At 46.3% G+C, this 13,652-nt stretch overlaps 1 protein-coding gene across 1 annotated transcript; it reads right to left on the bottom strand.

The window, feature by feature from the left end:
• Window positions 1–2,819: 2,819 nt before the first annotated feature.
• Window positions 2,820–4,203, bottom strand: S1PR4 (sphingosine-1-phosphate receptor 4). The gene has a single exon (XM_070931880.1). It carries the CDS (start codon window positions 4,201–4,203, stop codon window positions 2,926–2,928), a length of 1,278 nt encoding a protein of 425 aa, XP_070787981.1. The 3' UTR covers window positions 2,820–2,925.
• Window positions 4,204–13,652: the final 9,449 nt, after the last annotated feature.

Here is a 13,652-nt window from a genome sequence, read left to right as displayed (position 1 = left end):
GATTGCTAAAATGTCTTGAGGTTTCTTAACCTTTGCAACTTTATGATGTGTAGACTTCAATTCCCAGAATGTCCCAAGCCAGCCTCCTAGGCGTTGAAGGCCACAATGCTCCAAAGGTGCATTTTTCCAAAGGCAACTGAATTTTTGTTTTTCCTTGAAGACGTTTCCCTTCTCATCCAAGAAGCTTGTTCGGTTCTGATTGAACTGAAGAACCATCAGAACTGAAGAAGCTTCTTGGATGAGAAGGGAAACGTCTTCAAGGAAAAACAAAGTCCAGTTGCACCTTTGGGACAACCATGACCTGGAGGACTGAGAATCGGGTGGAATTCAGCTGGTTCGGACCAGTTTGGGCGAACCGGATGTTAATTTTAATCTGGTTCACCGAACTGGTTGTTTTTTTTAAATTTTGATTTATATGCCGCCCTTCTCCGGAGACTCAGGGCGGCTTACAATGAGTTAAGCAATAGCCTTCATACTTTTGTATATTTATACAAAGTCAGCTTATTGCCCCCACAAACTGGGTCCTCAATTTACCTACCTTAGAAAGGATGGAAGGCTAAGTCAACCTTGAGCCTGGTGAGATTTGAACTTGCAGTAATTGCAGGCAGCTGCTGTTAATAACACTGTTAATAACAGTGCTTTAGTATGCTGCGCCACCAGGACTCCTGGTTGTTGCAAGGACTGGCTGACCCCCACCCACCCCTCCCCTCCCAGGAGTCTCCACACAGCCCGTTTTGGATGCCAGGTAAGTGCAGGGCCCACACGGAGGTTCTGGGAGGGCGAAAAATGGGCCTCCCAGAAGTTCTGGAAGTCTGGAAATGGGCCCATTTCCGGCCTCCAGAGGGCCTCTGGAGCCCGGGTGAGGCTGTTTTCGCCCTCCCAGAGGCTCGAGGAAAGCCTCCGGAGTCTGGGGAGGGCGAAAACAACCCCCCATGATGCAGGAAGCCAAGTAGGCCATGGCCACCATGGCCACGCCCACCCAGCAATCTGGCAGAGAACTGGTTGCTAAAATTTCTGAATCCCACTCCTGCTGAGAATCTCTATAGACATAAAGCCCACAATCTTAAAAATTGTTGAGTTTGGAAAACACTTGGGAGATTTGCGTTTGGTTTTCATCTTTCTTCCCAATACACAAAACAAAACTGACTATTTCTGACCCTGTATGATACATTTAGCTTATTTATTTAATACTTTTTAGCATCTCAAGAAGAAACTTTCAAGGCAGGTTATTTTAAAAAAAGAGGAAAACATACATACATTCACACCAGATTTCTGTACTCATGTTTGTTTCAGTTTGCAAGAGAAATGCAGTTCATGAATAAAAGAATAATTTGTAAAAAAAAAAATATACATTCGGTCTAAGAATGTTCAATCTAAGCTGAACACACCCTGTTTCAAAAGTCTACATAGGACAAAAGAAAATCTATTTCAGCAGCGGAATTCAGTCGACGTATATACATTTGAAAATACTTTCTACGAAGAACTGGCCTTTGCTGTAATTGCTGTAACTTTTTAAACAAGTGGGAAATAATCCCTTGACTATTTCAGTTGTCATCCCAGTAGATGAACGGACGGACGGACGGATGGATGATGAGGCTTTAAAAAAGTCTTAATAAAATACAGCGAGTGTCCCATTGTACTGTTGGATATGAAGCAAAATACCTATCGGGTTCCGATTGCTGAAAGCTTATTTTAAAAAAATTACTGGATGTACCAATCCAGTAAGAATGCCCCAAGGTAGAATACAGGTAGTCTTTGACTTACAACCACAATAGTGAGACAGTTGTTGCGTGAGTTTTGGCACATTTTATGCCCTTTCTTGCCACCGTCGTTAAATGAATCAGATTTCCCCGTTGACTCTGCTTGTCAGAAGGTCGCAAAAGGGGATCACATGACCCCCGGGGGACACTGCAACCGTCATAAATACAAGTCAGTTGCCTAGTGCCCGAATTTTGATCAGGCGATCATGGAGATGTAATGGTTGTAAAGTGTGAAAAACAGTGATAAGTCACTTTTTTTCCAGTGCCGTTGTGACTTTGGATGGTTACCAAACAAACTGTTGTAAGTTGAGGACTACCTGTCCTCTTTTCTTAACAAGAGTTTTCTCATTCATCTCGAAACCCATTAGAAGAATTGTGTGCCAATACAGTCATAGAATAGGCTGCTCCGGTGGTGAAGTCCAATTGTTTTTTACTCCCGGTTCTGTGGGCGTGGCTTGGTGGACGTGGCAGGGAAAGGATACTGCAAAAATCTCCATTCCCACCCTACTCCAGGGGGAAGAATATTGTAAAATCTCCACTCCCACCAGTGGTAGGTTGCCCCCGGTTAGGACCGGTTCGCAAGAACCGGTAGTAAAACCAGTGGGAGGCCCCGCCCACCACCCTGGATGTCGTCATCAGCGATCTGCACATGGGATCCCGTTGCGAATCGGTAGTAAAGGTAGGTAGAACCCACCCCTGATTCCCACCCCACTCTGGGGCCGGCCAGAGGTGGCATTTGCCGGTTCTCCGAACTGCTCAAAATCTCCGCTATCTGTTCTCCAGAACCTGTCAGAACTGTCTGGATTTCATCCCTGGGCTGCTCCAGCTTTTGAGATTCAGTTGCGTTCCTACAGAAGCACTGAGTCCTGCAAGAAATCAGCCGGTGAAAACGAAGGGTTATGTCAGAAGTCAAGGCCAAGCAGCTGGATGAAAGGGAAGGAAGGGCTGACATCAGCCAGCGAAGTCAAGAACAAGGAACCTCTTCAGAACGCGTGAGGTTGCCCAAGGAAGATGTGCTTGGAACAGGACGTCTTTTGCATTTCACTGGTCCACTGGTTGACCCTTGGCTGACCACTGGTCATCAAAGAGGGCAACGGACTGAGCAAGTCCCCTCATCGGGCATCAGCCATTCAAAGGTCTCGGTATGTTGCAGAAGACCTATCTTCTAACCTTGTGGGTAAGGTTGGCCGGAGCCATCACTGACCACCAAAGCGCTCAGCATGCTGGAGTTGCTGGAGAGAGGTTCTTTCCTGGCGGTCCGTTTCTGTATCACGGGGCTCCGGAAGCTCTCGCGCACCTTCAAGGAGCTCCCCACCTCTGTGGAGGAGCTGGGGGGATGGTCGCTGGGGGCGAGGCAGCCGCGGGGGCCTTGCCACCCTGCCGAGATGCAGCAGCAGCAGAGCAGCTCCACCACGGCCCGCCTCACCTCTTTGCTTTTCAAAGAGTAGACGATGGGGTTGATGAAGGAGTTGAAGACCGCCAAGGTGACGAACCAGCCGAAGACGTTCTGCAGCTTCAGGGCTTTGTTCTTGTCGAAGATGTCGATCAGCAGCAGGAGGAAGAGAGGGATCCAGCAGATCAGGAAAGTGAGGAGGATGATGAGCACCGTCTTCAGCAGCCGCAGGGACCTCTTCCGGCTTCCGTTGGAGAAGCCCAGCTTGACCCGCTTCCCGACCCAGCAGTAGATGGAGCAGTAGAGGCTCACCACGCCCACCAGGATGATGCTGAACATGATGACGGTGAAGAGGATGTAATTCTTGGCGTAAAGAGGCAGCAAGGTGGAACAGCGAGGCACGTCGCAAATGCAGTTCCAGCCGAACAAAGGAAGCAGGCCGATCACAAAGGCCAAGAACCAGGATAAGAAAATGCAGTTCCGGAGACGGCACGTCTTGACGGACTCGCTTTCCGCGATGGGCCTCACCATGGCGCTAAAGCGCTCGATGGCCGTCACCAGCAGGCTAAAGGTGGAGGCCGCCAAGGCGATGAAAAGGATCCCCTCACGGAGAAACCACATGTAGGGATACAGCTGGAAGGTCGTCCGGCCTGACAAGCAGAGGTTGGTCAAGTAAGCGATCCCGGCCAGCAGATCGCTGGAAGAGATGCTGGCCAGGCAGGTGAAAATCCAACGTCGGCTTCTCACCTTAAAGAGAATGGCCATCAGGACCACCAGGTTCTCCAAAATGATGAGGCAGCTGGCGGCGATGATGATGATCTTGAGGACGTCAAGGTGGTCTTCCTCGGGACGCCGGTGGCTCAGCCGTCCGGTGAGGTTGTAATGGTACAGAATGATGTTGAAATCCTCGGTGGCGGTCAGGAGAGAGCAGGACTGCTGGCCACGGACGGAGCCAAGCGCTGGCTTGAAGGCAGAAGTAGGGAATGAAGAAGGGAGGGAGGAGGAGGAGGAGGAGGAGGAGGAGAAGGACAGCTGGTTTCGGTCCGTCATGTTGTGGAGAAAAGAAACCGTTGTGGAGAAAAGGAATCGCAGTGGGCAATGCAGGTGGTCTTGTGGTTGGAAAGACGTGGCGAGGACACCAGCTGCGTTGCCGGAGGAGGAAAAGAGAGCAGCTTTTAGGACAGCAGCCGCACACGGGTTGCAAAACCCAGGTGTCCGAATCCGGCTTCCGAGAAGCTGAACTGGATTGGAAGATGCAAAGGCAGGTCGAGCATCTCCGGAGAGGAAGCGATGCGCCAACGCGAGCCTTCAAATTCTTTGCCTCAGGTTGCAGAACGATTCCTGGTAGAGGCGCCCGTGGACCGCAGAAGGAAGCCTGGTGTAAATTCAAAAAAAGAAAAAAAGAAAGAAAAGAAAGAAAAGAAAAGAAAAAGGAAAAGCAGATTAAAAGTGTTGCAATAGCATTTGCCTTTTCTACAGCCGTCAGCATGCTGTTTTCTAATTTTGGGGTTTGGCACCATTCCAGCACGCCGATGCAATCAGTTTACCAGCTTTTTTTTTTTTTTTTTGCTTCGTCGGCACGCGACCCCGGTCATTATTTAAAACCCTTGAGCAATCTTCATGAGGATTTCCTAATCAGTACAGTGCAATCAATTTACCGCTCTTCTCTCTTTGATGAGTACATGACCTCAGCGATCAAAAGAGACTTTAGAAATTCCAAAATCTCTCCGCTGCAATAGGCCTTTTTTCTAGTCGGGGAAAAAGGGAAACGGCGGTTTTTCTTTAGAATCAGTGAAATCAAGGCAATTTCTGACAGGAAGAAAGTGGGGGGGAACCCTCCCGAACGAATAGGATTTTACGTTTTATTTAGAGGTAGTCCTCGATTGACCATCGTTCGTTTAGTGACCATTCGAAGTTACGACGTGACTGAAAAAGTGACTTATGACCAGTTTTCACACTTACGAATGTTGCAGCATCAACATGATGAAGTGATGAAAATTTGGGTGTAGAATTGAATAGAATAACAGAGTTGGACGGGACCTTGGAGGTCTTCTAGTCCAACCCGCTGCTTAGGCAGGAAATCCTACACCACTTCAGACAAATGGTTAATAATAACAGAATCCAACATCCTCTTAAAACCTTCCAGTGTTGGAGCATTCACAACTTCTGGAGGCAAGTCGTTCCACTGGTTAATTGCTCTAACTGTCAGGAAATTTCTCCTTAGTTCTAGGTTGCTTCTCTCCTTGATTAGTTTCCACCCGTTGCTTCTTGTCCTGCCTTCAGGGGCTTTGGAGAGTAGCTTGACTCCCTCTTCTTTGTGGCAGCCCCTGAGATTTAGGATGGATGCAGTATCCATCTGATCCCCTTTTGTGACCTCTGACAAGCAGAGTCAATGGGGAAGCCAGATTTCATTTAACAACCGTGTTACTAACTGAACTGCAGTGATTTAACCCCCAAAGCTGTGTGTATGGCACAAAACACACACACACACACACTGTGCCGGGCTGCAAGGGAGAGGCTGCGGATTATTGTACCAACTGCCATGGTGATTTCTATTTATTAGTGCCATTTAGATTTCTTATTGCGGTTAGTCCTCGTCTTACGACCACAACCGAGCCCCAAATTTCCATTGCTAAGCAGGCAGTTGTTAAGTGAGCTGCGCCCCATTTTACGACATTCACTTACGGGTTTTTTTTTAAATTTGATTTATATGCCGCCCTTCTCCGGAGACTCAGGGCGGCTTACAATGCGCTAAGCAATAGCCTTCATTCTTTTGTATATTTATACAAAGTCAGTTTATTGCCCCCACAATCTGGGTCCTCAATTTACCTACCTTAGAAAGGATGGAAGGCTGAGTCAACCTTGAACCCTGGCGAGATTCGAACCTGCAGTAATTGCAAGCAGCTGTTCTTAATAACAGGGTGCTTTAAACCACTGTACTACCAAGGCTTACGTTAAGAGAATCGCTGCCGTTGTTAAGTGAATCGTGCAGTCGTTAAGCAAATTCGGCTTCCCCCATTGTCTTTGCTTGTCGGAAGCCGACTGGGGAGGTCGCAAAAGGGGATCACATGACCCCGGGACTGTGAAATGGTCATAAATATATGCCAATTGCCAAGTGGCCAAATATCAATCACATGATCATTGGGGGATGCTGCTATAAATGTGATAACCGGTCATAACTTAAGTTACTTTTTTCAGTGCCGTCACTAAATGAATACTTGTAAATTGAGCACTATATGTATTGAAATTTATAAAGCAACCACGTTTAATTCTAGGTCTTCAAAGCAGAGTACTTAGTTCTCCCTCTTCCTGTTTTCCCCATAACACCCCTGCAAGGTAGGCCAGGCAGACAAAGACTTAAAGACTCAACATCCTCCAGGAAACTTTCAGAAATGAGGATGGAGCAGAAGTTGTTTTTCCAGGTTTGGCCCAACTCCTTAATCCGGTAGGAACACTATCACCATTGCAGGTAGTCCTCGACTTACAACGGTTCATTTAGTGACCGTTCAAAGTTATCACGGCAATGAAAAAAGTGACTTACGGCCGTGATTCACACTTAAGACCATTGCAGCATCCCCAAGGATGATCAAAATTCAGATGCTTGGCAACCGGTTCATATTTATGACGGTCGCAGTGTCCCGGGGTCACGTGATTCCCCTTTTGCGACCTTTTTTGACGAGCAAAGCCAACGAGGAAATCCAGATTCACTTAACAGCCGTGTTACTCATTTAACACATGCAACGATTCATTTAACAGCTGTGGCAAGGAAAGTCGTAAAAATGGGGCAAAATTCACCGAACGAATGTTTCACTTAGCAGCATAAATTTTGGGCTCAATTACGGTCGTAAAACCGAGGACTACCTGTAGTTGCTGGGGAAACGGGAATCCGTCTCGACGCCACCCCTGCGGTGCTGCCCACCCGCATCCACACAAGCAGCTGTAGCATCGCGAAGCTTGCACACGTACAACTCTTAAACCTGGATTTCATTTTCTCGCAGCGGAGAAATAGTTAAAGATTCGGGAGAATTTTGCCCAGATTCTGCATAAATCAATAAAGGCATTGCATAAATCAATCAAGCTAATTTTAACCACGGTTCCGTTTCTATTTGTTCGTTTTCGTTTGTGGTTGGAAGGCACCTGGAAGGTGGGTGGACGTTATAAATAAACCATTTTTATGTGCGGTTTGTAAAACCTAGTAAGAGGACTCTGGAAGAATTCCCTCATTTGATGAGTAATTTACATTCACGATTCAAGCTTAGTCATAACCTGGGGTTTGGGGTTTTTTTTGGCTTGGTTATAGTTTAGCACGATGCTTCATTCCGGCTACCGGAGTATGTAAATCCTGGTTTCTTATATTTGGGTCACCCTAATCAGTTGTGGCTGAGTCAGTAAACCGAGGATCACAACCGACGATTTAAGAGTCTTTAAAAAAAGAGTTTTTAATCTATTATCCTAAATCACGGGTCTGGTGCGGTTAAAAAAAAAACTAAGAAAGGACATCCCAGGATCCTTAAATCCAGGGAAGAGTTCACACAAAATCGGTTTGTTCTAATCGATTTCTCTTGCAGAAAACCGCTCCATCAATCCTTTGACCACCAAAAGAAGAACTACGGATTTAAGCTCTTAAATAAAAGTGTTGCGGTGAAGAAGAAGAAGAAGAAAAAAAAGTATACTTTAAAAAAAAAAAAAGAATAAAAGATGGCAAGTGATAAAATCGCCACATACTATGAAGAAAAAGCAGTGAGAAGGGGGGGGGAAATACAGATTTAGTGCCATGTTAATTTCAAAAATAGAGATTTTAGGACAACGGGGGGGAAAATATCATTTAGTACCTGCTCTCAGAATTAATCCATTTCCAACACCCCTACTAAATAACGGCTTAATATGTGGACATGCCCGATGGCTGCAAATTGCTCATTATACGATGCCATGATTTACTTTAAACCTGGTTTGTTCGACAAACTGTGATTCCTAGATCACATCTCAAGCCAAAAGCAAAAGAAATCACGGCCATCTCTACCGGGAGAGCCGACCCCACCATAGAGAGAGAAAATCTTGCCAAACAGCTGGGTCCATATCACACATTTAACCCAGTTATTAAACAAACCCATTTTTCCGCATTCACACATTACATCGAACTGTAAATTCACCCGTCAGTTCTGAGGCGCAGACTACGCTGAGCGAGGGGGGGGGGGGAAATAACTAAGGGAAACGTTAAATCAATCCGTTGGCTAAGTCTTTACTTGACTAGGTTGTGTGAACGCAGCCACACTGTAACACGCAGGTCAAATCTGTCCCTAAATCTGATGAAACTTCACTTCCAGGAGAAACCTGAGGAGAAATTTTGCAGTCTTTCTCCTAAACTTGAGCGGGTGGCTTCCAATCTTGAGATTTATAGAAACCAAATCGATCCGAGAGTGGAAGATTCTGGATTCAAAGCCAGGGAAGGGATAAGGGAAAGGATCTACCGTGTGATAACTGTCGGAGATATTAGAGAATCAACCAATGCTTATCTCTTTTTTCTGTCTTCTAGTACTGGGAGATGGCATGGGATTCCCCCTATGTTTTTTTGTCCAGGGGCAAAAAAGCAAGGGAAAAACCCTTCTTTAGCCAGAGAGATTTCGTTACTCAAAATAGATAATAGGTTTGTTTTTTTTTTAATTTCTTGATTCAAAGCATGTCTATAGCTGCCCATCATATAACCAAGCCTGTGGCAGCCTCCAATCCTTGGGATGGATAATCACGTTTGATGCAAAAGTGACTTTCCTGGAGTTTGGTGTTAAGATGCAGTGAGAACCTGTTCTGGAATATCCATCACGGTTAATGGTCTTAGCCCACAAATCAGGGTTAAGCCAAGGACGGTCTAGGGCAGAGTTTGAACACAGCTCCTCTCCGAGCATCGGGCTGCCAGCTATCCCTTCCAATGATGCCAGAGGCAGGAGAAAAGGAATAATAATAATAATAATAATAATAATAATAATAATAATAATAAGAAGAAGAAGAAGAAGAAGAAGAAGAAGAAGAAGAAGAAGAAGAAGACGACTTGCAAAGGAGGTTGGAGAACATTGAACGATTGAACAGAGAGAAGATGGAAAGGGAAAATATTTTTTTTTTTAATTGTGTCCCCCCCCCAGGTTTCCCCCCCCCCAACTCACCTGCTCAAAAAATGAGTCCCTCACCAGCAACTGTTCAGCGGTGTGATGTGATTCATCTGGTAAAGCCTCTCAAAAGTTCACGTGCGGTGATCAAAAATTACTGGGATGTGAGTTATCTTTGCTCGTGCATAATGTTTTTTTCCTTTGTTTCTTTTTTTGGTCTCTTGCTCTTTTTTTTTTTTTTTAAAGGGGGGTCATGATACCTACAAAACAAGGAAGGAGATCTTGCTACACCCAGAACTGAAAAAACCACAAAAACGGACCCACCCAAGATGCGGTTGGCAGGGTGTCAAAAAATATGTTAAAAAACAGCTATTTTGCCTTCGGGCTGTTATGTACCCCATTCTTCCAGTCAGCATGTCACGTTAGCCTACTTGACATCAATAAATGTCCTCTATTTTCTATTTCAAACTCCACAAAAACAAAGACCTTAATTGTTAATGCCAAGGATTAGTTTCAAGATACAAATTGTAGGATCTTCAGGGCACAATTTTTGCCAAGCACTTACGGACATGGATGGCACTGTTGGTTGCTACACACTCTTGTTTATTTCTCCCTCTTCTGCTTCCTCTATTCTCGGTTCAGGCTGACGTTGGTACAACATAGAATCCTAGGGTGGAAGGGACCCTAGAGGTCTTCTAGTCCAACCCCCTGCTCAAGCAGGAGACCCTATGTCAGGGATGGCTAACCTTTTTGCCGTCGTGTGCCAAAAGTGAGAGGAGCACCCACCCATAATTCAATATGCCTCACCCACACGCACATGCGTGCGTGACACCCCTGTGCTTTCCCCGCTTTTGGCACGTGATGGCACAATGGGCCCCGTAGATCCGTTTTTTCGCCCTCCCCAGGCTCCAGAACCTTTCTTGGAGCCTGGGGAGGGCAAAAACAGCCCTCCCCACTCCCTCCAGAGGTTGGAAATAGCCTGTTTCCTGACTTCTGGTGGGCCCGGAAGGCCCGAAAATCAGCTGGGAGCTGAGCTAGGGCAACGCTTGCATGCCCACCGATAAGAGTTCTGCGTGCCACCTGTGGCACGAGTGCCTGTTCTGTCCCCGTCTCACACACGCACACAAACAGATAGCCAGGGGTTAAATAAAACAGGCAGACAACAAATTCTTTCAATAAGAGGATTGGCAGCAACCCAGTAGCTGCTTGCCAAGAACTTTACTCAAAGGGAGGGGTTGTTCCTCCGACAGATAAACCCAAACAAGATACACACAGTTCAAAAATTGTCAAGTCCAGTCCGTATTAAATCCAAGGCAGATAACGTTTCAAAGATACAATGTGACTTGCTAGTAGTTTGTTTTGTCCGTCACAGAGTCTGAATGGCCACCTCAACCCCCTTTTATCCCCTGTGGGGTGTGGTCCAGTGACTCAGCTTAATCTCTGGCACGCCTCCTTTTCTGCTGCGCGCGCCTGTCTCTCCGACGCTGGCGTGGATCCAGCCAAGACTTATCTCCGTCACTGTCCGACTGTGAGGAGATACCTGGCTCCTGGCCAATCTCTTCTCCTTCGGGAGACACCTGAGGCATTGCCAGAGAAGAGGGTCCTGGAGAGGGAGGCCTGGCCAACTCCTCTCCTTCATGTTCGGAGCCTTCTCCCTCCGATAAATCGGCCTCGGGGGTCGGAGTCCCAACAGTGCCATAGGTTCGCCATAACGGCCCTATGTCATTCCGGACAAATCCCAAAGGTGCTTTTTCAAAAGGCAACTGGACATGTTTTTTTTCCTTGAAGACGTTTCGTTTCTCATCCAAGAAGCTTCTTCACTTCTGAAGAATTTAAGAAGCTTCTTCACTTCTGAAGAATTTAAGAAGCTTCTTGGGATGAGAAGCGAAACGTCTTCAAGGAAAAACTAAGCCCAGCTGCCTTTTGAAAAAGCCCCTTTGGGACAACCATGACCTGGATGACTGAGAATCTCCAGAGACATTGCAGACAAATGGTTATCCAACATCTTCTTAAAAACGTCTAGTGTTGGAGCATTCACAACTTCTGGAGGCAAGTCGTTCCGCTGATTAATTGTTTCAACTGTCAGGAAATTTCTCCCTAGTTCTAAGTTGCTTCTCTCCTTGATAAGTTTCCATCCATTGCTTCTTGTCCTGCCCTCAGGTGCTTTGGAGAATAAGTCGACCATGTCTTCTTTGTGGCAGCCCCTCAAATATTGGAACACTGCTATCGTGTCACCCCTAGTCCTTCTTTTCACTGGACTAGACATCCCCAATTCCCACAATCGTTCTTCCTATGTTTTAGCCTCCAGTCCCTTAATCATCTTTGTTGCTCTTCTCTGCACTCTTTCTAGAGCCTCCACATCTTTTTTTACATCGTAGCAACCAAAACTGGATGCCGGATTCCAAGTGTGGCCTTGCCAAGGCTTCATAAAGTGGTCTTAACACTTCACATGATCTTGAATCGGTCCCTCGGTTAATGCAGCCTAGGATTTCCATGGCTTTTCTAGCAGCTGCTGCACACAGCTGGCTTGTATTTAAGTGATTGTTCACTAGGACTCCAAGATCCCTCTCACAGTTACTGCTATTAAGACAGGTACTACCTATTCTGTACCTGTGCATACGGTTTTTCTTGCCTAAGTGAAAACCTTACTTATTTCACCACTGAATTTCATTTTGTTAAGAGGCTAAACCATCTAATTCAAACCACCAGAACTCTTATTATCTTTATTGCTCCTCTCTGCACTCTTTCTGGAGTCTCAGCATCTGGCCTCGTGCAGGGGGGAAATGTAAAATTTGTTACTACCGGTTCTGTGGGTGTGGCTTGGTGGTGGTGGGGTAATGTCACTGGGTGGGTGTGGCCAACTTTTTTTTTTTTTTTTTTACTTTTCAAAGCATTTTTTCTAATGCTTTGAAAAGCCTCTGCCGATCCGGCAACTCAGCTGGGATCGTCGGAGACTTTTCAAAGCATTTTTTTTTTTAACCACCTCTTCGGCCAAGAGGTTGCAGGAAAAAATGCTTTGAAAAGCCTCTGACGATCCCAGCTGAGCCGCGCGATCATCAGAGGCTTTTTTTTTTTTTTTTATTTTTAAAAGCATTTTTTCATCGGAAAAGGTTGTAGAAAAAATGCTTTTAAAAGTAAAAAAAAAAAAAAGCCTCTGCTGATCATGCGGCTCAGCTGGGCATGGGGGGGGCGCAGGGATTTTTGCTACCGGTTCTCCGAACCTCCCGCTGCCATCGCTACCGGATCGGGCAATCCGATCTGAACCAGGAGCATTTCACCCCTGGCCTCGTGCCTTCTGCGGACCCCAGTTGGACCTCCTCTCTGGGGGACACACAGCTCCCAGGTTCCTTTCCCAGGACCCAGATGAAGGCATCCGCTGAAGGGGATGAGGAGGGGAATCCTCTTCTCCAAAATGTTGTCTAGGGGCGACTTCCAGTCCTCTAGTCTTTCCTGTTGGGTGGGTGAGACCCAACAGGGTAGTGTTGCAGTACTTTGGGGGTTGTTAAAAAGGCAAGAACTGGAACGGGGTCCAATAAATGTTTCTGCATTCTCTAGGTTGCCCTGTTAATGACTTAGTTCAACCCCCTAGCTAGCTACCTGGGAATGATATACTTGATCAGGGATAGCTACTGCTGCCCCAAAGAAATTCGGGGTTCCTGAGATTGTAAAAAGAGTGCAGAGAAGAGCAACAAAGATGATTACGGGACTGGATGGATGGGTGGATAGATGGATGGATGGAGGTGTGTATGTGTACATATATACATAGAAAGCTCAGGACCATATATAGGTTGGAAAATTTGGAAGGGGCCTTCATCCTTCAGTGGATAGACAGTGGCTAGAATGATGATGAAGACTGTATATCAGGGGTGAAATTGAGCATGTTCTGACAGGTTCTGGAGAACCGGTAGGGGAAATTTAGAGCAGTTCGGAGAACCGGCAAATACCACCTCTGGCTGGTCCCAGAGTGGGGTGAGAATGGAGATTTTGCAATATCCTATCCCCAGGAGTGGGGAGGGAATGGGAATTTTGCAGTATCCTTCCCCTGCCACACCCACTAAAGTACACCACGCCCACCAAGCCACGCCCACAGAACCGGTAGTAAAAAAAATTGGAAGTTTGGCTCGTTAGTCATCATCAGTAAGCCACACCCACATCTCATGTATCCTCCCCGTAAAGGTACAATATCTATTTTCTTACTTCTTCATAGGATTTATGTGTGTTTTTCTTTTAGCCAGGTTTTTCCTAGGTAACCAAGGTTTTTCTGCAGCCCTAGCTCAGTGGAATCACATCCACTCGATTCTGGGCTTTTTTCCTTCTGGCAGCCAGCAGGCTCTTGCTGCCTGGTGAGAGACTTATAGATCTATTTCTGGATCTGCAGAAAAAGTTTGGCTGATGAAAGCT

The sequence above is a fragment of the Pituophis catenifer genome, unplaced genomic scaffold (assembly GCF_029215685.1).
Source record: "Pituophis catenifer annectens isolate HBS135680 unplaced genomic scaffold, rPitCat1.0.hap2 SCAF_1, whole genome shotgun sequence".
Taxonomy (NCBI): domain Eukaryota; kingdom Metazoa; phylum Chordata; class Lepidosauria; order Squamata; family Colubridae; genus Pituophis; species Pituophis catenifer.
The sequence above is the reverse complement of the archived record's forward strand: the minus strand, read 5'-3'. Positions and strand labels throughout refer to the sequence as shown.

What these genes read in the sequence shown, in the direction of transcription:
- S1PR4 (XM_070931880.1), bottom strand. Translation starts at nt 4,203, where the DNA reads ATGACGGACCGAAACCAGCTGTCCTTCTCCTCCTCCTCCTCCTCCTCC.